The sequence below is a fragment of the Strix aluco genome, chromosome 3 (genome assembly GCF_031877795.1).
Source record: "Strix aluco isolate bStrAlu1 chromosome 3, bStrAlu1.hap1, whole genome shotgun sequence".
NCBI lineage: Eukaryota > Metazoa > Chordata > Aves > Strigiformes > Strigidae > Strix > Strix aluco.
Genome location: NC_133933.1, coordinates 24,300,872 through 24,327,232, shown reverse-complemented (window position 1 = coordinate 24,327,232; position 26,361 = coordinate 24,300,872). Strand labels below are relative to the sequence as shown.

Here is a 26,361-nt window from a genome sequence, read left to right as displayed (position 1 = left end):
TTTCCTACTGCAACCTATATGGAAATTAAGTTGCAGCAGCATTTCAGCTTTTAGGTTCTTGTTTTGGTTAAATTGGACTTCTTCCCTCAGTAGTATGGGGCAAATAAGTTGTATTTTCTTGAAATAAGTTCTATGTGGTGAATATACATGAGAAAGGACATAAAAGTTCACAAAGGAAGGAAAGCATTTTTCACATTTAGCATTTAATCACACATATGGAGGCTTAAGGTTTTTGTAGGAAAGTTATGGTTTGCTTCATAAGGTGGTTATTTGCATAAACCCAGGCCTGATCACAAAGAGGTTGGAAGGTATTCCCATCTCCTGGCAGTCTGGGCTGATCAACTGTCAGACCAGCTAGCAGAAACAAAGTAGGTAAAAAAAAAAAAAAAGGCTAGAGAAACTGGAATGTCTTGTTCCTGCCTCAAAACCCAGCTCAGGCTTGTGTGCATAGGAGAGGACAACCTTGGTCAACAGGCAAGTGAGAGACTGCTGAGGGAGAAAATTTTGGGAAGCCTGGAGGAAAAACATGAATCCGTATCTGTGTGTCTACCTTTAAAAATTAATTTAAGCCTAAACAGACTATGGCTAAACAGACATCCCCTCCACCTTTTCTGAAGCTATTTTAAGACTAAGGACACCTGAAGGAAGTTGTTCTCCAGATTTTGAAGGGAACGGTTCAATTAACAGTTCAGCAATACTTCAACTGCACTGTAAGATATCCCCTAGACTGAAACTACGATGACTATGAAGCAAGTTTTGATTTTCCTCATTGTTTTACACATTGAGCATCTAAATCCTTTTGTTAAAAGCAAGCCATCACAGGACAGAGACTTTTCTGGTTTGTGCCCTCTCTCAAGCACTTCAATTACCTTTCTACAACATCAGAAAAATCAGCACTCCATCATCAGAAAAAAACAACACATCTTGCATTCATGCCAAATTATCAGAATTTATTTCAAAAATAAAACTAATATTGCGCTGCATCAAAATAGCACCTCTTCTAACCCAGAAAGCATGGACGTGAGAAGGAAAAGAAAGGTTAATCTGTTATCACCAAACTTGTAATACAAGCACTTCCCCTCCCTCCCTTTTCCAATCCAACATATTTTCAAGAGGAAAAACTGAAATTAATGGGAACATGAAATCTATATGCAGTTCATAGAATATAAAAGGACTATTTTTAAGTCACTATTTGCAATACAGAATCCCAACCCAGCTGTGATGCATTTTTGCAGCACTGCATTGAAGTTTTCCTCTGGGAACATTAGCTTTGGCAATGACATCTGAAAAAAAAAAAAAAAAAAAAGAGACTCTGAGATAACTCCGTAATTGGAGCATTTTCATTTTTATTCCTTTTAAAGCCATTTCTGAATTATTAGTGAGGAACTTCTCCATAAAAAGCTGTTTTCCTTACCTCTAGCTAATTTAGTACTACTGAAACTCAGTAGCAGAGTTCAAAAATCCCCCACCGCTTCTAATGGCTGTATCACTCCAACACCAGCTCCAAACTGCACCAGCTGACGATGCTATCCCAGCTCCTTACTCAAACAGGAGACATTACTTGTCAGTAATTGCTATTTATTTATTCAGAACCTGTATCTCAAGTTATTTAGGAAATCAATTTTAGTTTAAAAATACTGCCAAATGCCTTTTATTCTTTACTCACAGCATACTATAGTTGCTACAGTGTAGTCATATTACAGTATGTGAAGTTATTATGACATTGATGACACAACCACCGTACGTTCTGGAGCATATAGATTGGAAGAAAGCAATTAAAAATAGTTTGAGCCATTCTGTTGTACCCTTCACAGTATTAGAAGCAGGATTCCCAGCCTCCAGTAAAAAAAAGCCATTTCCTGTAATTCAAGTTATATTTTATTGCTTACGTATTTTTCATAGATGCATTAAAAAAAGCTGGGCAGTGTTTACTAGATTGTATAAATACAAGACAATTACATTTGATGGCTGGAAACATTTCAGACTAAAAAGACCAAACTCTAATACAATGCATATTGACTTCAGAGAAGCTGAGGAAACTCAGGGCTTGAAGATGTGCAACATTTTTATTCATGATAGTTGAGAGCATATAGAGAAACACTCATGATTTGAGTCCAGTTAAACAAAGCATGAAACCTATTGCCTTTAAAATAACGTACAAATATATAATGATTTGTTTGCTTTAAAGGTTGCAGGCTGAATGACTGACACTTAAAAGCATTTGTTTTTTCCCCAGAAGACCAATGACTTCATGACAATGAAGTTGTCCTTCAGCAGATACATAAAATGTAATAAACAATTTATTATGCAATGAAAAATCCAAGACTTTACTGCTGTTGCAGTGGCTGTGCTCAGGGCTTCACAGACAGGCTGTGCTGGATCTGTCTGCACAACGTTCAGACCTCAAGCTGTAACCCTGCGAGGCTCTGCACTCAGGGAGAGGTGTTTCAGGCCTGAACGCCTCTCCCTTTATATTAGTCAAATATATAAAAAGATTACTTTGGTATAGATTTCACCTTACGTTTCTATGCCATTAACAAAAAAAATAAAAGCATGTAAGTGAAAAGCAATACACCAAGAAAATGTGGTATTTTATGAAGTGTTCATTCCCTTCCCCTTGATTATTAATGATTATTAACACCGCCACCTCTGTTTTTTCTCAAACACAATGCTTGGGAACACATGAAACGCAAATGGTCCAACCAGCATTCGTTATTTTGACCATGCTAAACATGCCACCATCTTCAAAGTCTTTTGCAATTCCATTCATACATTTTCACGGAAGGAATTTGCATTTTTGGCTGCCAGAAACCCTCTCTTTGAGTCCTTTCATTTGCCTACTACCGCTGTGGACTTGTGATTTTTCTACCTACTTTTCCTAAAGGTGCACTACACCATTCCCATCCCTAAGCTCATCTCTGGAGATCTCTACTTTCAGGTGACTTTGAGATGCGCTCCCATTACACCACGTCAAAGTGCTCACACGAGGATTTTTCTTTCCAATCACCCTGTGCCACTAACTGCAAGTGGTAACTGATCCCAGCCATCCAGCGGAACTCAGACAAAACTGTTTGCTCCCGAATGAGAGCACAGAGCATCTCGCTGACTCAATGATAAATTATTATAGCAAGTAGCAGCTCACCAAGTATTACACATGTGAAACAAGAGATGGAGACACATTTGAAAAGTAACACAGATTGAGTAATGAACTGAAACCCCATGTTTTCAGTTACAAACAGTAAATTGCAGAACCTGCATATTTTCAGCTTGCAAGTTATTGCTTTGTAAAAGTCGTCTTTGAAGAGTGAGCTTTTTTTTAAAAAAAGTATTATTTAAAGAGTACTTGAAAGCTGGCACTAGTATGCAGCCTGCGTGTTCCCCTTTTGTGTGGTTTGAGATCTGTGTGGGAATGTGACCTTGTGAAGGCTTGGTATGAATTTGTCACCACAACTTCACAAATGTTCGCCTGACTCCATAGTATCTGAGAAGAGTATTTAAATCTTTCAAGGATTCCCCCCTCCCGCCCCCCATCAACTAGAAACTGGATAATCAAAGCAGATTTAGAGGCCTCATCCAGCAATACTGCCTCCAAAAATGTCTTGACCACACAATGCTGTGTCAAGACTGTTGACCACCATGTTAGAGAGATACTCCAATCTCCAACTTCACTTAGTGTCATTTACTATCCTCTTTAATAACACAGACTTTAGGGAAAAAAAAAAAAAAAAACAACCCAAAACCAAAAGAGAAAAGGTGACAAGCATTGATTTCCTTCAACTGCTGGAATAAGGCCTCCTGATTATCAAAGCCTGAACCTGCACATCTCCAGCTAACTGCACTCTCCCCTTGGGTACAGAGTATTTATTAGGCACGGCACCTCCAATGCACCTCAACTTCCAGTGTCTGACAGAACTGAACTCCTCAGCTTCCCCACTGCTTCTGGGTGCGGTGGCCATCTCCTCCTTACATATGCACCATTAAGTCACACAACAGTGCTAATTTCAGTTTTCTAAGTGACTAACTCCTACTTCAAAAGTCACTTTTGGGAGGTTAAACATGTAAACTGGCTCCACAACCGGAGATCCACTCCGACTAAAGACACATAACATAACAGTAGGATATAAAAAGGTTCTCGACTCTGGTAAATACCTGAATTAAAGATGGCAACATTTAAGGCCATGTTATATGCAGAATACAAAGCTTTGCCCTTTGGGTCAGGCTACAAGGAGCATTGCACTAACACCGATTGTCCAGTTATTCTTGAAGAAAATCTGCTGACAAAACCAGCATATATGTCAACAGTCTTTCATACATGCCAGTGTCTTTCTAGCATCACGGGCACCCAGCAGGACCAGCCAGTACTCCTCAGGACTGCATTTCTGTCATCGCTCACCCTGAACAAGGGAAAGGATTTTTCCACTTACCCTGTGAAGTCCCTTGACGGACCAACTCCATCGGGACTGGACTCCTCTTGGGACCCTCTCTGCTTCTTACACTGTAGCATGCTGTCAGCATGTGGGACCGAGAGCTGCGGAGAGCTTTTCTCATTAGCAAAGCAAAGATTACTGGGTGGAGATAAGGCACATTTTTGGCCAATTTTGTCTCAAATGAGAGCATCGTTCCCTGGTAGAGATAAAGGTCTCAGCCTGAGAGCCACACAAAGCTCTGTTTCTCATCTACTGCAGCCACAAGGCTTCACGGCAGTGACAGACTGCCCTACACCCACATTCAGGAGGCATTTATGAGTGTGTCAGCGCTTGCCCTTTCCTCAGGGCTACGTTTCAGCTGCTGGGGCTGGTTCTGCAGCATCACAGGACTTACCGAGCTACGTAAGGCCAAACTGGTTTCACAATACACTATAGTGGCAAAAAAATGTACCAGGCCTACAACAATGGGCAAGCAGCCCTAAGATTGCCCAGAAAGCCACCTCTGCTGACTATCTCAATTTGTGGATTCCAGCAGCGTCCAGACTGGATTCGAAACCTGTTTGCAAGTTCTCAGGCTTCTTGCAGCCCCACTCATTTCTAGCTGCTTCCTTCCCTGCAGGTATCAGCCTACGCTGAGCACTTCCATAACTCCCTTTACACTTTCTCTTCTTACACCCACTTCCTTGCTACTGTTTATGTTTTTCTCTGTCTGTGTCAGCAGCTTGCAGATCAACTGCTAGAGGCTCTGCAAAGAAAACCAGGATATAGTTCAGCACACTTACAGCATAGTTAACATAGATAACTTTATTGTCGAGTTGCAAGTTGTTCAGAGAGTAGGTAGAGACTTAAGTGGCTCCAGTTGGCTGGTGATAAAAAAAGTTACACTTAAGATGGTAAACATAGGACGATGATGGGAGATCACTTTCAACTCTACTGTGCTTGAGCAGTTGCAGAAGAGACCTGTAGTCGCAAAGAGAAGTGAAAATGTCACACCAGTAACAGTTCTAAAATTGGGAAGGGAAGAGAAGGTAGTCCACAGAACTGAACAAAAATGATGGCAAAATTAAGCATCTCAGAGAAAACTGTCAGCTTGCAGCTGACAGCTGCCACAGCCAGAGCAGCAATACAGTTCATTTGCAGGAGTTGCTCCACATATCGGCCATTTAACAGTTTATCAAGGTAGGACATCGGATAAAGAATACTTAAAAGATTCAGGACGCCAAGCTCCATAAAATAAACGTTAGAAAATGCATTTATATAATGACTGAACAATTCAACAGGGATCCATTTGTTAAACAGAGGTAATTTTCCAAAGCTCCTTGACTTTCAGCATCACTGTGACGACCAACTACCTGAAGAACCCCCTGTGCAATGAATGAAGGCGCTGATTACCAGGTAAAATGCAGACACTAGTGCTGTGACTTTAAGGTTTTGCTGAGCTTTCCCAACATCTAGAACTCTTCTCTTCCATGTCCTGGACAATTACACCAAGTTCTAGTACACGTTTTTTTATTAGGATTATAAACCTAAATCAACTTGAATACATTTCCTCACATGACATATCAACAGTCTTAGGTGACCATCTCCAAGGAATTAAAGTAAATATTTAACTCCTGTCAGGCCTTCATATGGGCTGACTTAAAGATATACTTTTTTGAATGTGTATGAATGTGTAAACGTATATTGTGACAGTTGATTTAAAAGGCTTACTACTTCTCTCTCCATCAAGACTCTCCCCAATAGCATGTAATTAGGCATTAAATAATCCTCAGCACTTTCACACCCAAAAATCACCCCCCAAGACAAACGATTTAAGTGAACTTTAGTCTGTTCTTCAAGTGCTTTGCACTGGCCCCAGATGCACTGAAATCACTGACTCCTTCCCTTTTCACCTGCTTTCCATCAACCCCACCTCACCCCACAATAGCCTACACAGTCAGAAAAATTTATAGTCCCCCTAAGAATTGTTAGTCTTGGGTACAAAGCCAGTTTGGGAAACTTTTTCCTTGCTCCCCATCAGCACAGTCTTGTTCACCTACCAAAAAGAGAAGGAATCTTCTCTTGATTTTGCAAGCTTTGTATGACTATTTATATGATTAGTCTTAAGAGACATGCTGGCAAGTAATATTTAGTACTGGAACTGAGCCCAATTAAACACTTTCAAAAGAGCCTGTGTAAAGGGCTGATAATAATCAGTTTGATCAACCACAGACCACCTTCCTACTTTTGTAATACACAACTTTGGAAGTAGATACCATACATCTCTTTACACCAATGGACAGATTTTGTAACACTGTTCAGAAATTTAAATCAGAAATGTTTATACTTGTTGCCTAAACACTACCCCAATACTAGCAGACCATTTTAGAATCCAGTGATAGTTTTATTTAAAAAACCCCTTTATAATTCATTAAGGTTGGTGCCAAAATTGGCACTGGGTCCAGTAGTTTGCCAAAGCAGGATTATTCTAGTCTCTCTCTGAACAAAAACCAACAAACCACAAAAGCAGAGAAGTACAGCTTTCAGGATGCTAAGTCAAGGACATTTAAACAGCTGCTCTCAATATTCTGATGTAAGACAGATTGAGCAAAACTGTCCTTAGTATACAGAAAGCCATATTAATCTTTCATGGTAGGTTTTCTTTATTACCAGTATTGAAAATAAGTCATGAATATAAAAGCAGCAAGAGAAAGTCAGACTAAACTGCAATTATTTTCCCCCCGTCTTTCCCTTTCCCTTCCTTTCAAGTTCTTCATGGATACAGAGACCAAAGTGTATGCTCTGTGAGAATGTAAATCAAATCATACATTTTAAATGGATCTTCATTTACATACAGCAGTTACCGTTCATGAATGTTACGCAATCCCTGCAATAACACTCTTTGTAAGGTAAGTTTTCACTTTTCTCTGATGAATCTTCTGATGGAGAAACAGAAAGGGGGGGTGAAGTCAAGGACTAAGGAATGATCACAGTCATTAAGAATTTTGGGAATTTGAATACTAAACCTCAGAGAGTCTTCTATAAAGTTCCAGAAATAAATGGTGGCAACGTTTATATATTGCAATTTTATTTCATTCGCTCAAACAAAACGTTAGCATGTAAGAAATTTAAAATGACACAATATGATAAAAATAGCAGAGAATGAACTGAGAAACTAAAAAGAAGGTAAACCTAAATGCATGAAAAGTCAACATTCATTAGTGATCATCTTCAGTCTTTGATTGACACTTGATGCTCGATAACTTTTTAAAACAATGAACTGGAAATCATTATGACTATCTGAAGAGATTTCAGCACCAGCACTAAGATTTTTACATTCAGTTGGTTTGCAGTTGACTTTGTAGCCACTTGTCTATAGTGCAGGTTTATCACAGGTCAGATCACAGTGTTGAGGAAAGCAACGCCTTCCTGGCATTAGAAAGGATCCCTTAAACTGCCCTCAGCTTAAGACATCCATTGTACAAAAGCACAGAACCACCACAATATGGTTTTTAAAGAACTTAGTTACCAGTAAGCAAAATAATCTTAGCTTCTGCAGTTCATTTTCAATACTGAAATCTCTGGAAACGATGCAACTGTCAGAAGGACAGGAAATGTCTACAGTAATCTTTAATTCAATCTGATTTTCTGGAAAGAACCAATTCGGTAGTTTGGGATACAGAAAGTATGTATGTAGAAGCAGCACAAAAGACAACATCTGTTCCTTTTTCTTTTAAACAGAAATCATGTTAATTGTAGACCAAGGCACAAAACGTTTAGTGCATAAGCCAGTTCCTTGCACAATCTAGTAGTTCAGCCTTTAGTTTTGGACCACTTCTACCCATTCACGCTATTCCACTATGCTACTCCTGAACTCTCCTAGAAACAAATCAAACATGATTTCTGACAAGGGTAAACATCCTTAATGCTCAAAAAGTCTGTGTAAAACAAAAAGTTACATCAACAAAGATGAAAATGCCTCCTCTTGTTTTGAGAAAAACAGTACTTGACAAGCTTACTACGGATTTTTTTTTTAATGCCTTCAATAAATGCATGCAGAAAAATGTTTTTGTTTTGCTGTTTTTCTTTTTTCTCTTAAAAAAATTATTAATAAATGGAGTTAGGCAATATTTTCACTGTAGTCTTCTCTTAGAACTTGGGCCTATAGAAACAGGAAATATTTGAATTGGAGAAAAATTTCCCATTGAAGTCTTTCCAAAGCTGTAAGTGCTGTTTTGCTTTGGTGTTCAGCACTTCGGACAGTATGTTATTGAAAGCATTTGTCCTACAAATGGAGCTGCATACACTTTTAAACTGAAACATTAATCTTTCCAAAAGGTGTAAGTAAACTTTTCTTCCAGACCAGCACAGATCCCAAAGCAAACATGGCACTGTTACGGCTCAGAAAAAATTGACAGTGCAAAGGAAAAGGGAAGATCTTGATCCACATTCTTTGTCCAAAGCACTACAGATCCAATTCACAGAATTTCTATTCCACTGAACTGTACCACATTAAAAAAAAATTAAAAAATTAAAAATTTACAAGCATAAAAGCAGAAAACCCTGGGAAACAGAAAGGTATTATCTCCCCCTAAAAACAATTCTCAAATTGTTGACTGAAACCAACGACATACCATTGCTGTTTTTCAGGGTTTGGGTTGTGTGGAGCTGTAAGGTTTTTTTGTCGGTTTTGAGTTTTTGGAAGGAGGGTGTGGCAGATAAATTAGGAGGAGAAGGGGACATTTACTGTGACCTGATGCTCTGTTGTTCTAAGGTAACTAACTGCTGTCCTGTTTCATTAATCAGAAAAGGAGTCTCAGAAAAGAGTGAAGCAGAGGGTCATGATAAAAAGTAAAGGACAACGCACTTACACAGGGGCATCCTCAGTAATTCAGATACCTACATGTTTGTTCTCTCACCGAGAAATGAGTTAGGTTCACATGGGAGTTTCAGAACCATTATGGAAGTATTACTGAATTTCAAATAGAAAACTGAAAAAAGATACAAAAGGATTAAGTACCTGGTTCCATTAACATGGTTACTGATAAAAGTCACGTTTTCCTCATTATTACACATGCATGTAAGATGAAGAAAAAGTGTAGAAAGTAATAAAAATGTGTCACCTTCCCCCTCCCTCATCCCACATCTTTCTGGGCATAAATTAAGCCTTACAAATGAAAAGGCTACTCTGTGACATGCAATTTTTCTTTTAATTAAAAAGCTGGCTGTGTTGTGTTACATTACAAAAATGTCCACATGCATAAATCTAAAAAAAGCCCCCAAATCTACTGTAAATCTACAACATACTAATGATTTACATTTGACTGCTGATTCGCATTATGTAGAAGTCTTAGATTTGGTAAAGCATCGTAACAATGTAGGAAGGCATCTACATCTTTAAACTCTGGACTGTATTTGCTTTTTTAAATTTTCCTATAAAATTGCATGAAGGCTAACTAGAGAGGCTTCCTATCATAAAATTCCAAAATCCTGATATGTCATCACTGTCTAGGTCATTCACTTACAAATATTGCCCTTTAAAAGCGCACATTTCTAAATTGTTCCATGTTTTGTGAACTGAACTTCTACACATCTGATCTTTTAAATTATTCATGGAAATATCAGATATGATAGGAAGACAAACCTGAGATACATTTGAAGTACAACAGTATAACTTGCTAACTCCTTCATTAATAAAGAAAACCTCTCTGAAAAGCCTTCCCAAGCTTTTCCCTGTTTTTTGTCTTAACAAGAAATTCTGAAACATGTGCAATTTTATCTTGACATGAGTAGACTTCAAAGCACTGTGATCTTGTCTGATAGGTGTAGGAATTTCTGCATAATCATTACAGTAACTTTAAGAGTCTTTTCCACCCTGCTGTAAAGGTCAGAAAAAAGCTGCAAACTAGGAGGGGAATAGCATATCACCAGAGTGATGTGTCTGAAGCTTTTCAGAATAGGTTGTTTTTCCCTCCTTCCAAGTGTCTGTCTGTCTCCATTTTCTTCTAACAGCTCACAAAACGTAGTCAGTTTTATACCAAGTTAAAGAGTCACATCGGCTTAGTACTAGTCTTTCTATGCAGTATTTGACTTGCTGAGTTCCTGCCTGATAGCTAGAAAAAAGAGAGAGAGAGAGAAGAGTTAACAAATCAAATAGTCAAAGTCAAGGCAGAAAGCCAGAATACACAACTGATCCCTTAAAAAAAGGCTCACCCTGCTCCAATAGTCTTATGACATGAATAACCTATACATGAGATAACTTCATGTGGCTTCAGACAAGTGTCATTCTCAACCAGGCAGTACCCTTTTTCCTCCTGTAAAATTTCTGTTAACATCATATTACAGTTCTGCATTTCCAGCAAGTGTATGACCCTACCTGATGACAATCACTACCACTGGGATTATCAAGGAGTATATGTGTGAGCTCTTTTTTTTTTTTTTTTTTTCATTTGAAAAGTAGCCTCAGGGCCCTCCCTTATTTGCACTGTACTGTTCTAAAAGGCTGCAGTACACAGCACAGTCAAAATATAGGGAAAACCACTGCATTCTCTGTAGCCCCAAACCAGCCAGCTCTTTCTATGACATCAGTTGATGACATTTGGTATTTTACTAGCAGTAGTATCTGTTTAGTATGATTTTCCGCCCCCCCCCGCCCCCCCCCCCTTTTTTTGGTCATACTTTATTTCCACAAAGCAAAACAAAATGTGCACCAAGGTAGTGAATCACAGACAGAGTTTTATTTAATTCTTGACTGGTGGACCTTTAAGATTATGCTTTCTGAACGATTTCCCTTAACTACAGAAGACTACTTAGGAAAATATCTTCTGTTAAAATAAAAATTAAATTTGTGATAATTCTTTTCTGTAACTCTTATGTTACAGACCAAAGAGAAGACTGAAAGCTGAAAGCACAATCCTCGTCTGAATATTACCAGTTCTGAAATATGCACCTCAGCAGCTCTGGATTATTTAAAAATAACCCACCTACCACCATACAATACTAAGGACAACTGCAAATCACTCAAATACAGATTATTCCTCCAACTGCTTTTAAAGGACACTACTTGGTGTCAACGTTCTATTAAAACAAAACACACAGGAGAGAAAACATAGAAGGACATCCATCAGAACAGGTCTGGCACAAATGAAAGTATGCCACCAGACCAAGAACAAAGCTACTTTTACAATGTAACATTCTCAGGCTAGAAGCACATTATATTTACATTGTTGTGCACCTGTAGCTACCTGTATCTAAGATTGAACAGCAGCAAACAGATTGACACCTACCGTCAATGAGTTCTTCCTTTAATTTCGTTAACTCCTTCCTCATTTCATCTAAAATGTCCTATGGTGTCAGAGCATAAATAATAGATTAGTTTTGCAACAAAACAGATTAGTTTTGTCACCTGTAATTTTCTGTGGAGAGAACTCCGAAATTCTCCCAACCTTTAATCAACATTTAACCCTTCTGAAATGCATAAGCCACCCTTTAGTTTCCAAGTTAATTCCCAAAACCTAAAGCATCCCTAAAACAGTCTTACTGCAGGTACAACAAAATAAAAACCTTTCACAGAAGTCCCACAGGTTGATTCCTGTAGAACTTTTGAGCGCAGAAGCGACATACTGAAGTTAAAATATTGCAGTAATGTAATCAATAAAAAAAATTTAAAAAAGAAAACTTGGAACATCCCTTTAAAATAAGAAAGTTCTGCTACAGATGAAATGTGATGTCGAATGCAAAAAATATAGCTAAAAACTGAAAGGCAAAGGAATATTTAAAGAAAAAAAAGGGAGATCAAGTTGTGAAGGTATTCCCAGTTGCCAAGTGCAATGTGAAGGAATGAAGGTGACTGAATAAAGTGCCACCCCCCAGCTTGCTGTTTTCTCCATTCTTTCATCTAAGTGATGTTAACTGGTAATTTGATGACAATGTTTTTACAGAGTGGGGGGTAGTGTCTGTTTCTGCAGTGGAGATTGTTATCTCTTGGCCAAATCTTCCATCAGCAGGAAACTCATGCAGAAAATTTCAGCTGTTGGGTTTTTTCCAGCTTTGGGGTTAGCATGCTGCTCACAACTGAGCGTGCAATTACTCTAGCGTACTCTAGACTTGTGAAATCCTTTATGAGCTCTTGGTGGAAGACACATGCGTGGATACACCTTCCCTGCCTGAAATAATTCCTGGAGTAAGAGCACGTATCAAAGCTGCAAAGGTAGATCTCCCAATTTGCCAAGTCTTAGACAAGACTCTTAGACAAATGGCAAGAAGCCTTGGAGCAGGAGCATGGCCACCAGTTGCTGGGAAGGGCAGTGGCAAGTAAGAGTTTGCAACATGTCCAGTAGAAGAGAGATGGTTTTGCCTCCAGAGAAAAGAATTTTAACAGAGGCAGCGATAGTCAGTGTGCTGGAAACTTGGGAGAATTGTGCTTTATGGGATGACAGGATCCCCATTCTCTGTGCCTTCAACTTGAAAGAACCACAGAGAAGAAGAAAAAGCACTCCAGAAAAAGAACACAGAAGAAAAATAAAGCAGCCATACTGCTACCAGCAGCATTTCATGGAAGCTGTAAGCAAGAGTTCTTGAGATGACAAAACAGGAGTACCCCTTGAACTAGATTCTAGAACAACCCACACACACTCCAGAACCATCAGCCAAGCCAGAACATGACCCAGATACAAACACTGCTCTAGAACCCATTCTAGAACTCATCACCATGCCGGGAGCTGATCTAGAGCTGATTGCTGAGCTGGAACCTGCTAGGCTCCCTCACCACTCGGGGACCAGCCTGTTGATCCAAACGCCACTTGAGGAAGAATCTTCACCTACAACTCCATAATTCACACCCCTCTAAAAAACCACTGCCTCCAACACCACAACCATGGCCCTACAAACAACCAGCCCCTGAACCCACCAAGTCAAGAACCCACTTGCTGTACAACCAACCACAGCACTACAGACTCCTGAATGTAGAGCCCCCTGGCAACAGCAAGCACATCACTCCCCTTTTCAAGAACATTTCAGCAGAGCCTTGCCTGGAAAAGAGGCAGATCACACCCACAATATACTGCTTGCTCATAGTCTCTGCCAGAAAAGTAGCTAGCACCATCTCAACATGCTCCCCAAGAAAAAGAGCTTCCACCAGAGCAGCATGGACAAATTTTTTTGGCCAAAAAACTGCACCAAGACCTCAAACATGACTCCCCACGCAACCACACAACTCAGGTTGGCACTGAGAAAGCACAATACTGCTTTTGCCCAAGCATCACTCAGCAAGCCACCAGCACGTCAGCTACCTCCACCATGCCACTCCTCTTCCAGACTGACACCTACACTAGGGGCACCATGCTGAAATGCACGGGAATCAGGCTTCCGTGATGCATGTTGGCTTCACAGCTCCCAAAGACCCTGAAGATTGCTAGATGCACCACAAGCACAACAGGGCAAAAATACACAGTAGCATTCTCGCACAGGGACAGCTCCAAACACCTTACACAGATCTGCTTGGGTCAGCATCAGCGCAACGCCTCAGGCAACAACTGCTCTCAAAAGGACATCTGCACTGAAAGCACCTACCAGTGGCAGAAAAGATGATCATCTTAGGGCCTCCTCAGCAACCGGGGACTTCCCAGTAGTCAGGGCAATACAAATACCTTACACTCACTTGCTCCTCTGGGGGCTCCTGTTGTTAGGAACGTGGAATGTCTGTTCAGTCTACAGATCACTCACACTCTTAACTGGTAGTTCCTGTCTTCATAAAAGTCACAAGAGATCCCTTTCCGAGCCTCTGGTTGCACAAGTTAGTTTGCTTGGCAAGTGTATTCGTCAAAGGCCTACAACTATTACTAAATAATTTCCAAGGCATCCCATAACATCTTTTCCTCATCTAAGAGCAGGTGACTACCGCCTTCTTCCCACAAGACTCTCCTCTACTCTTAGCCAGGATAGCTACACAAAAGGTGGTATCAATGGATGCACTTTCACCATCAAACTCATGACCATGGATGCTCACATCTGATATTAAAACATGGTGATACTTGTTCTGCTAGAACTGCTCTGAGGGCTTGTTGTTTGTTTGCATGTTTGTTTAGGTAGAGAGAAGGAAAGCTTTTCCAGGCAAACCAGTTTCCCAGTTCCATCCATAGTATCAACAGAATCTTGTGTGCTGTTTAATGTAAAAGCAGAAACAAGCATCTATGAGGAAGCAATGGGTCTGTGTAAGCCACCATCCTACAGTGACAGCTCCTAAGAATACTGAAAGATATCTGGGGAAAAATAATGACTAACGATTACTAAATCATTATTTAAGTTTGGAACTAGTTAATAAACAGTTAAAAACTGGTATTGAACAGCTACAAGTCCTTATACCCAAGTTTTCTATTCAAAGCATTATATACGTACCTGCTTCAATCTGTCGTAATCTAGACCTTCTGACTGTACCCCATTGGCACTGGGTTGCCCCGTTGGTGTAGATTTTGGTCTGCAGTACAAAAACACATCCATGAATTATTGGTCACTCATTATTACAGGATACATAGGAATTCCCCATCAAACTTGCTAACATTCATCTATCAAAAACATATTAAAGAATCAGAATGAAAAAAAAAAATGTTGGGAGTGGGAGGGTGGGAAAAATCAGGCAGACCCAAAATACCACACAGAACAGAAAGCAACAACCAAGAACATTTTCCACATACTGGAAATATTAATTACCATAAGAATAAGAGTTATTAGTTCAAAACAAGAACTTTTCAAATAGCAGACATTTCACTGTCAGTGGTTTCTGATTTTTTTACAATGGGCATGAAAAGCTGAACGCCTTCAAATGTCAAATACTTTCCCTTCTCCCTTTTCAACTACTTATTTCAAAAGACACCCTCTCAAAGAAACACTCCCGCTAATTAATGACTACATGTTGATGCTGTAACTGTATGAATGCTGCGGAATCACCCTGGCAGGTTTTCAACATTTGACAGGACATGGCTGAGCAACCTTATCTAACTTCCTTCCAACCTAAATTATTCCTTCAATTGCTTTCTAATGCTACTGAAAGCAAGTAACAGCAGCAAGATTTAGAAGATAATACTCGAGAGGAAATTCTAGTGTTCTGGTTTATGTCATGTTCAATGTTCGCTTATGTAACAGTCTCTTAAGACATCAAAAACCAGGATCATCTTGCATTTTTAACACACATTCCAGAAGAAGTGGGTTTTCTACCTTCTCACTTCTGTTTTCTGATCCCCTCTGTTTATACAACGTGTAACTCAGACTCATATACTTACTATGTTTCCACAGGGCCTTGCACTCCTACAGCTATGAGCAAAGACAGAACCTAGATGCTAACAGCAGGAATACTGAAACAGTTCTCCAAAGCAGGGATGGATGGGTGGTGTGGGACAAAGAGGGAGGAATGCTCTGCTGTTCTTAATTACTTTTTACATCTTGGCTAACATTCTCTCTCCATTACTCAATAAAATGTTAAGCCAAAAAGAAGCTGTTGATAAAACTGCTGACAGTTCATGTCAAGAGGTTTCCCCAACGTTTAGAATTATCCCAGTAGGTGAATGTTAAGGAAGGGCAGGGTATTAGTAGACTAAACTGAGCCTTATTTCATTGTCCTTGTATGTGGCATCACTGAACAAAAACGCCTGTCCTAAACTGTGTCCCACTTCAAAATTCTTACATAGGAGGAATTGATTAAACACTGCATTTTTCTGTATTCATTATCTGAAGGTGCGGCTTTATTTATTACAATGGAAGGTTGCCAGGAACAAAAATAAGACAAACCAGCAGGAAAGGCACATTTCTGCACTTTATCTTTTCTCAAATACACAGAATAAAACTATCTTCTTTCAAAATAAAACAGAATGTGTGCGGGACACAAGCAGTATATTCATTGCTTTAGTTCTTCCATTTATTTATGTATTTTGAATTTAGCTAATGCAAAAAAAGCTGTGTTCTCACTCAGAAGAAAAAGAATAGTGAACTTTTTTTCTTCTTTGTTTTCAAAAAATCACCACCTTGACCTTTCATGCATCTCCCCTTACAGAACAGCAGTTCATCCATGAAGAAACTGTCTGATTATACTGTCTCTGGTTCAGTACGAGCTGAATGAACCTCATACTGGATTGTCTTGACTTTTATAGCCTCACAGGACTATTTTCTTATTTGCTAACTATAGGAAAACACTCAAAATGTGACCCCCAACAGAAAACAGTACGCGCACCTATATGTCTTTTTGATACTACTGAAACTTTCTCTGGTTTGTGCTCTCCAGCAGATACTTTTACCTCTTGTAGGTTCCCAGTGTGAAAAATGTTAAGAAACAACATGGGACACCGGAGTGGCCTATTTTTCCTCCCCCAACCTGTAATAGGGCATGTCTGTGACATTGAAGAGCCTGGCACTTTAAAAAAAAAAGTCAGTGAAAACCTTCATACACACTCATAGCTACCAAGTAATTCTGGTGGCAGGACATTTTAAGTTGGTACACATGAGCCCATTAATCTTTTCAAAAGGCAATAACAGCTCTGGTGTAGGTGGTAGAAACCTCTTGACATTTTTTTTTAATGCTTCATGATTATTTCTGTGCACTGACAAGTTAGTTATGTCAAGCCTAGTGGCACCCATTTAGGAAAAAACTGCCCTCAGTTAACCACGCAAAACAGAGTCAGCAGAAGGGAATGTGTAACTGTCCCTTTGCTGCTGGACTTTGCCTCAAAGCAGAGAGGAGCAGGAACATCCTGTGGTGTTATACCAGCTTGGTTCTTCACTTGGGATCATAATACTCAATTGCTACTGCTGTTTAGACGTAAGTTTACAGCTCTTTAAACGTAAGTTCCAAGAGAGAAATTGCTAACATTTTTATTGCTTGAAACACACCAAAATTAAATACATGATTGACTGAGTAAGACAGAAGACAAAATATTCAATAACTTGATAAGGGAAGAAGCTGGAAAATAGAATTCACCTTGCAATCACCAGAAAACCTACAGTGTGCGCTAATGCTATGAAGACAAACCACAGTTTAGGATCTTTTACAAAACTCTTTAGATATCAACAGTATTTAGTTCATTATGAAAGAATTCCTTGCTCAAAAACATTCATCGAGATGAAATCTTTTGCAATTGCTGCTTCATCATGTATCTGAAATTTAATGTGTTACTTGCAGTTTATACCCCAAACTGTGAACACTGACTTACTCCAAGCAGAATAGCATGAGTTTTTCAGATTCTCCATATATAGTTTCCGATCATTTCCATTGACTATCGCTTTGTTCCCATACACTATGGCATTACAGCATTTACCCAACATGAGTGAAAAAAGAATCAGTGTCTTCTCAAATGCAATTCCTGGCAAGTGATAACAGGCACGTACTACTTGCCTTAATGGAAGAACCCGAACATGAATATATTTTAATATTTTAATAAAATTACTTATGACTTCAATATTTTAATGATATTACTTTAAAGAGCAGCTCTCCACAGACAGACCAGTTCATGTTTCTTTTGTTTCAGATCTTTAGAACAGACAGACAGCTCTACCCGATCATAAACTATATACTCCTGCTATCTGTCAAAAATCTCAACCGGAAAGCCTCTTTATAAACCCTATAAACACTCAGTCTTAAGAATGTATTCCATTTTTGCTTTTCAAAACGCAAGACATTCTTCATTCAAATATGAAAGACCGTAATTTGTAAACTAGATAAATTTCTAATCTCAGGCAAATCTAGCTGAATCCCCCCAAAATTATCCTATTTTCCCTTCTTCAACTTGCTCAGAAGAAAGATTAATGGTGAATGCAGTTGCCATTAAGGAAATCATTAACTATTGAAATTTAGTGTATAAAACATCCCAACTGTTCAATCCTAAAATGGCTAAAGAGCTCTCCCGTGTGGTTTTTCATAGCATTGCCTAACAGGACAGTGAGGTAACCTTGGTAGTCCCTAAAAAAACCTTACATCAAGCATGCAAGATAAGATTTTTTTCATGCCAACATGCAGAATACACCACCCAAGATAAGTACCAAAAAGGGGAACTCTTCACACAAAAGATTAAGTAGTCACCACAATGAGTGCTTTCATGAAAAACAAAGCTGGAATTTGACTCAGTAACTCTGAGGGGGCTCTGTAACACATTTAGCTGTGGAAAGCTCTTAAAACTTGAAGTCTTTCAATGTCAGTGTTTTATGACTACCACTACAGAGAGTGAAACAGATCCACAGCTTAAAATACATATGTTAATTCTAACTTCTGAATATGTTCCCAACAGAAACATTGATTTATGTTTAGCAAGTCTTTTATTTTTTTTAAAATTTTTTTTTCATTTCCAATGTTTTAAGTCAGGCAAAATCTATTTGTTATCTTTACTTAATTTGCAAAAAGCAGATGTGAAAACTCACCTGGAATATTAATTGCTATTCCTGTGTATCTAAACTTACGTTTTTGAAAACCTGCTTCTCAAAACACTGCAAATCGTTCACTAAATTCTGGCATATCCAACAGGAATTTGTACCTTTGCAGGTGGCAACTGCCAGAAAAACGTGTTTAATATGAATTCATAGCTGGTTCTTAAGCCATTGCAATTTGCCTTTGACACCATCTGCTTTTAACCAGTCCAAAAATGGGCTCAACTAGACAAACAAAATGTGAAGAGGAACCTGGTGGTATGTGTGGTGATTACCAATCCATGTAGAAAAAGTCCAACCCTGAACTGGTAGAAATGGTTATTACAAAGTCTCAAATCCCAACAGGATGATACCTGTTTAATGAATCATAAAACCTGTTTTCAGAAGCAAGCAGATTTTTCCATGGAGATTCCCGTCTATGAAGGGGAGAAACACTACCTTAACAAGCTATAATAGGTTTTGATTTTGTTCAGTTTTAGCACCTTAAATACCATGGAGTTTCACTAGTTGTGTTCCAAGAGTTCTATTTGAATGTTTCAGGAAATACTAAAAGCACATAGCTTAAGTCTTTTCAAAGTCTGCTACAAAAAAAAAAAAAAAAAAAAAAGGCCTGATTTTAAACAGGACACTAGTTATTTTAAAATACTTAGAACATTCATTCTGAATAACAACTCCTTCATTGTCTACCTGTTTGGAAGCTCTGAAGAGAAAATTTTGCTTACTTGCCAGTCTCTTAGGTATGCTTTATTTAATCCTGGTAAATGACTCATATCCTCTCTGTAGAGGTCAGAAGCAGGTTCTTGAGCCTTACCAGGTGAAAGATATCCCCGTTTGGCAAACATGGTATTAGTGTTTCAAACAGCAGCACCCTTTGACCGACTCAAAGAAAGTTAGTTTAACCAAGCTGCTTGCTGAGATAGACTTGGGAAGTGCAGAGAATTAAGAAAAATGCGTGGCTATTCAAGAGAGGCTTCTACTAATACCTTCTCTTTCTCGGTCCATGAAACATTCCTCATCCTGGCAGGGCAAACTGTCAACCCTGACTAGAAAACCTGTACGAGCAGTCTTAAAATATATGCTATGGCACCTTCCAGCAGGTTATGACAGCACTGACATTTCATAAACACGGAATTCTTATTTTGGAAGTACTTCTAGAGTATATGCCCAGTGAGGCTCTCATCAAGCTGAATTCTATCAACATTTTCCATTGGATGACTGAAGACACAAGCTTGACGGAGAGATCTTCTCAATAAGTCTCAAGAGAAGTCTCAAAACTCCTCTGTATTCCTGTACCCCTCTAGGTCAGAAAAATTTTTTAAACAGACCTCAGTAACCTCCGAATTTCACTGGTTGAAACAACATCAATGAAACAGTTTACAAGAAGCTACTGCTGTAGGGACAGGTAGAAGGACATCCCAAACTCCCAAAAGGAGTCTAATATGGAGAGTTGCCCTATTTATTAATCCCTTCACTTTCCTTTCTTCAGTTGCTTATCCACAGGGTATCTAGAGCCAAAGGGCCAGGTCAGCAACTGTCTGAAATCTAAAATGCTCTTTAGGATTCCTTACGCAAATTATTTCTGTGACAAGTTCCCCCTCGATGCCATGTATTGATATCTCGATCTGCTTGACAACAAGAGACCTTGCTTAAAGCAGGTAAGACCTACTGGGGGATGAGGGGGAAGAAGGTAGGGTGAAGTCAAGGCTAAAGGTAAAACAGTATTTTGTTACACCTGACAGAACAGCAGAGAGGACATCACCACCAATGTCACCTGCTTTTTGACAAAAAACAAAGCAAACAACACAGAATCAAGGCTGCAGACGTTTTAAGCTCCTGGATATAGTTATTTCTGAAAGACAGATAAGGATACTGATATAGGCTGAGAGTGTTTAGTTCTGCATTTTAGAACTAAAGACCTCAATGGCAACCTCAACCACAAGTAATGCCACTTAGGGAACAATTGGGTTTTCTTCTCTAATCATCAAGTCTTGCACAGCTGTCTCCAACAGGCCAGAATTTTAAGGAGAATTCAAGTAATTTCAAACACAGCACTCTCAAGTTTAACATATTCTTTTGTTTTCTCTCAAGAAATTCAGGTAATTTTGTCAGATTATCACAGGTCAGAATCCTTTAACCTCTGTATGTGGAATATAGAGAAATCCTAAAATGAACCACAAGCCTTCTTCTTAATGTAAATGGCAGTTAAATATACATCAAAAAATTTTTTTAAAAAATGCTAAAGCAGCTGTTTCACTCTTTTGCATTACTGAAATGCCTACCAAAACACCCACTGCCTACCAGAGTTCCAGCTGACAAGTTACCAAAGATTGGTTAATGCACTGAAGGATGTATAATATTTTTACAGTTCTTTAGGATGGACTTCCTTGGATTCGTATGAGACAGCTACTGAAAACTGTCACAGAATCAACTCTTCCCAAGATGGCTTAAATATCTAGATAGCCATTCTATGACTAGCACAGAAATAGAAAGGAGAAAAACCTATTCACTAGCTTTACTACTGAATATATGAATCACGACACTGAATTTGATTTTCCCTTGCAGGAAATGTCAGACTTTAAAATTTAAAGAAATAGAAATAAACATTGCTGTAGGCAAACATACACCTTAATAATTGAAGTTATACACCAGCAATTATTAAGGAATGTTTTGGGGATTTATTTTTTATTTTACTGTAAAAAAACTCACTTACTAGCATTCTCCAAAAGCAACTCTTTATTCCTAATTAAAACTGCCAAAAGCAGTTTCGCAATAGTCATTTTAAATGCATATATTTCGCTTTTAATACTATTAGGGTGATTTTTGCTATTTTAGGCCAGTATCTTTAGCAGTATAAGCAACAGCAGCAAACATAAGGAAAAGACAGCTGATACAAAAAGGAGTACCTGGAGATAACAGGTGACTTGCTTCCATTCACTGTATTTGTCCTTTCCCAAGGCTTTCTTGTTAGCTCTGGAAAACATAGTGAGAAGATTAAAAACTATCTTTTTCTATTCATTGTGCAATTTACATGAGGAAATATCAAGTACCTGGCAACTTAAGTCAGCCATTGTTGTTTGGTTGGGGTTTTTTTGGAACATTGGATTCAGTCTTTTATATTAAGCTACCTGCTGTTGTATTCATCTTATTTTTAATCATACTACCATTTATGTTGTGATAGCATCTTAAATTCTCACTTTTGTTTTAGACGTTGTAAAAGCCATTCGATTCTTAATCCAACTGGGAGAAGGTCTGCCTATACTTTACATATCTGATTGCTTCAGTTGTGAAACATGGAATTCAATAATCAGATAGTCAGTTTCAAATACTGTAGGAAGATGTTTTTAAGCTAAAGGAGTTTTCCTTCCATATGTGACATTTTTAAAAAGTTTGATAAGGCTTCTTATCATGACAACCAATTAAGGGAACCACTTCCTCTGTTTTTGATTTCCCTCTTTGGGGCCTATATTCTAAGAAGTGTTCCAAAAGCAGTCACCTCACTAATTTTGGCTAATATTGTCTCTGTGTTTAACAGAATGAAGCAAACTCCTAAGCTAAGGGGGAAGGAAAAATAAAAAGCATTAAAAAATACAAATCAGTTTTTCAATCCATTAAGTCATTTATTGCCTTGCAGTCTAATTTCTTTAGACTACCGGCTGTATCTCAATTCTAACAGTTTTCCAGTTATTTCCATCCAGATACACTTAGCTCCTAGCTCTCCTTTTTATCCCACAGCCAGTGGCCGCCCGGGTTCTGTTCACCCTACAGCAGTGGTTTTCAAGGCCTGCACACCAAGTGGCTGAATCATCCAGTGAAGAAGTATACACATGGGCAAGCAATCAACAGAAAAAGCTAGAACATTCTGAAGACTGGTATATTCATTATCCAGTCATTTTCCTTCTGCTTCCAGCATCTTTTGGGATGACAAACTGCAGGTCATATGGCACATCCTCCCCCTTCTGTATGCACATAGTGGGAGGTGGCCAGGGAAGCTAAGGGTACAAGAACGTATTATTAAAGGACAGGAAAAGAAAGTCCTGAGTGTCGCTTGAGTCCTTGTAACACAAGCCTTTACAGTATGAATATATATGCATGCTGACAATACATCTTGGCCAACTACAGAATTGGTGAGATATAAGCTTTCCTCACAGACTGCAGCAGAAGTGTTGGCTACTTAGTTCCAAACTCTGCCACAACCATACCTCAGCAGAGGAATCATGGGTAAAGAACTTCTACTCCATGCACTTACATTGATTTAGAAAAGGCACTTGCATGTGAGGGAATCTTTTTAAAGTACCTGGAAGCAGCAACTGTTTCTGTCTGACTGAGTGTTGTACATCTGCCTTGGAGGAAACAAATACTGTCCCAACTCATGTTCTGCAATGACTGAGACAACTTGCTTTCACATTCACTACCAAATGCCTTCCATGTATCAGCACCGTAGGTTGACACAGGATGACCACATACCAAGCACAGTGTTCCAGAGGATGTTCTTTTTGTCTGTCATCTTCTGAAACACTGCTGAACCAGGACCCGTTCTACAGCAAATTTCAAGGCTGTAATCATGTGAGAAGAGGCAGGCTCCAAAATTCAGCACAGCTGACTGAGATTTGTCATTAGGTTTCAGCATTATAGAGTCACAGAGTTCACAAAGCTGTGCTACTTACCAGGTGTGCTTGTTGAAGAAACCTTAGAAGTTGAAGACTCTGATTCTTCCTGATTAAAAGGGAGGAGAGAGGGAAAAGGGCCGGAGAAGGAAGAGAGAAAAAAAACCACCTTTGACTCTTGTGAATCTAACAGATCAATCTCAACTGTTTAAATATTTATTTCACTTTTTATATAGATTTAAATGGTTCTGCTCAATTGTATGTAGAAAATGTGCAAGCACTATGCACTTCACAAAATAGTGGTTAAGTGTATATGTATACGGTAAAGTATAAATAATCTCTCATGTACACCATTAGAAACTTTCTCATAATCTAGTATTGAACAATGTGAAGTAGATAAAATTTTTCAACTCACAGTTTTATCTTCTTTCTGCTCTGGTTCTGTTGATCCCTTTTCAGCAATTCTTCTCCTATAAGCAGAGACAAAAGTTACCAAGATGATCATGGCTTTAAGATGGAAGAATGTTGTTTAGTGTAATTAAAAACATATACATCTTGATAGCTAGATAATTGGAAGTTAGTTGTTTAAAAAAGTACTTTCAAAATACTTTCAAGGACAAGGCCCTCCTGCCAAAGCAACTGTTCCACTTTCTCCTCTTGAAGCCTGTATCCCCTCCCCTGCTGCTGCACAAAGACTTACACAGAAGAAAAGTATTCAATTACACTCAAGTAAAAATGACTATTCATAAAACGTTATCAACTTCATAAAGCAACAACATGAGCAAGCCGATGTTTACTTGATCCTCAGCCAGCTGCAAACAGGCACCCAAAATCCTACCTCTATGATGACTAAGCAGCTGGAGCACAGCAGAAACAGCTCCTTACCTCCTGGCCAGCAGGGCACTCATTTCTTCCATCAACCCACTGCCTCCCAAGGGAAGTGGTCCATTTCCACGGCCACTGTCTGTTTTAGATGAAGAAGAGCTTCCTCCTCCTCCACTTGAACTGGAGGAGTCTTCACCCTTCATAACACACAAAATAACAGCAGATGTGCAAATAAAATGATAGCCGGCTTAATGAAAGAAGCAAAAGTTCACATACAAGAAAGAAACAACTGTATAAAGAAGGTAATGGGCCGGTAGTACATCCTGTAACACTTCACAAATAACGAATTAAGCCTACCCTAAAAGTCTTGATACTGCTATTAATCTTGAACAAAAATTACAACCAGTTCAGGAAGACAGGATTTAAAGACAGGAATTGGAAAAAGAAACAAGAGTTGTATTTACCCGTGAGACTTTCCTAAGTTTGGCTCCAGCAAGTGCAGCTGCTAGTCCAGTTAAAGGGCGATTTTCTTCAGACACAAATCCCACTGAAAATCCAGAGGCAGGGAGCGGGGGAGCAGGAGGTGGAAGGGGAACGGGAGGAGCTTGGCTAGGAAGTGGAGGAGGTGGTGGTGGTGGCGGCGGAGGGCCTGAAGGTGGAAGTGGAGGTGGTGGTGGTGGGCCAGGAGGAGGTGGGGCTGCTACCGAAGACTGAGCTGGGCCAGGGGGAAGGGGGGGTGGGGGAGGAGGTGCAGGTGGTCCTTGGACAACACCTAGTATCAAAGAGAAGACAAATAGACTATATTAAGGATTTAGAAAAGAAAGATCTTATTTCCATTGAAATACTGGTTCTTTTGCTCAGGGTACAAGACGTTAATACTGGTAAGGGTCCTTTTGATAGGCACGAAAACACTGCAAGTTTCAACAGGAGAAAAGCATTCTAATTAAATGCACTAAAACATTACACAGTATGCTATGAGAGATCAGACAGTTTCAGAGACATTTACATACAAAACCCTTCCAGTCAGGTTCTGTGCTGCAACCAAGAAGAATCTTACATTGAGAAACAGGCAAAGTTTTTATAAAGAGTCAAGGCACAAATATCATACTGTGTAGGAACAATACTGTGTGTTCAAATGGTGCTAAACACAGAGTGACTTTTCATTGTACTAACAAGCATCTAACACACCACCCAAACATCTGAACTCTTGAACTGTTTGAGTTCCAAAACTAATTTCTAAGCCGCATAAAAATCTTTCCTCTAAAAAACATTCTAGGAATCAACTTTAATAATTTAATACAAACACTAATTAGTGAGTTAGAAGACTGATATATTTTAAGCTGATGGAAAACAAGTTCTGCTATTTTTTATCTCTGATTCCTTTAATGCTTTAAAGTCACATTGATATGCAACACAAAATGTGTTTTGAAGAAAGAATATTCTGATGATCACTGTGGTGTTATTATAGGAACAGTTTAAGAAATTGTGACTAAGAAAACAGCCCCACACATCCTCCCCTGCCTCGCCCAAACTGCCATAAGCTACTAAAAATGCTGCACAACTACCTTAAGCAACCTCTACAGCATGAATTTCACACACAAGTCTTCCTGGTTTCCTACTCTGCTAACTACCGTTTAAATTTAAAAGCCTTTTAAATTCTCTTGGTGTCACTCACCACCCAAGTGCACACTTTTATTTCATACTACAAGTGAGGCCGTTCACCCTGTTTCCACTCCATCCCAGAGTAGCTCACACCTTCATTTAAGACAAGAGGGTATAAACAGGATCTACTCTGCATGGCTTGTGTTGATGAAACCACAGTCTGCTCATCCCCCAGGAGCCCCTCTGCCCACACCTTTAGCTGAGCTATGCAGACTTATGTACAAAGACCTAAATCTATTAAATCAATATAAAAGCAATATTCAGGTTAACAAAGACATTTACATCCATGTAAAACACATTTCTATCATACCAGTAGAGTGTCCATTAAGACTGTCACCTGCTTAACCAAACTTTTCTTCTAAAGTCTTTTTATCTATGGTGGTACAATACCACAGGAAGACCTGTCTTTCCAAATAGATAGGTATGCGCACATACAGCCATGTATCAAAATACAACCACTG

The 26,361-nt window shown here is 39.0% G+C and overlaps 1 protein-coding gene across 7 annotated transcripts in view; it reads right to left on the bottom strand.

Annotated features, from left to right (window-relative positions):
* Window positions 1–7,477: 7,477 nt before the first annotated feature.
* Window positions 7,478–26,361, bottom strand: part of ENAH (ENAH actin regulator) — a 98,938-nt gene continuing 80,054 nt past the window's right edge. For 4 of the 7 annotated variants that reach the window (XM_074817795.1, XM_074817792.1, XM_074817797.1 and 1 more), the window contains 9 exons: window positions 24,703–25,010; window positions 24,299–24,435; window positions 23,829–23,883; window positions 23,474–23,522; window positions 21,713–21,779; window positions 19,163–19,225; window positions 14,802–14,880; window positions 11,693–11,750; window positions 7,478–10,519 (listed from right to left, as the gene is read on the bottom strand). In XM_074817795.1, coding sequence (XP_074673896.1) covers window positions 10,482–10,519; window positions 11,693–11,750; window positions 14,802–14,880; window positions 19,163–19,225; window positions 21,713–21,779; window positions 23,474–23,522; window positions 23,829–23,883; window positions 24,299–24,435; window positions 24,703–25,010 — 854 coding nt within the window. In that variant the 3' untranslated portion in view covers window positions 7,478–10,481. The remainder of the gene's footprint in view (window positions 10,520–11,692; window positions 11,751–14,801; window positions 14,881–19,162; window positions 19,226–21,712; window positions 21,780–23,473; window positions 23,523–23,828; window positions 23,884–24,298; window positions 24,436–24,702; window positions 25,011–26,361) is intronic. The other 3 variants (XM_074817796.1, XM_074817793.1, XM_074817798.1) reach the window with 1 other exon arrangement.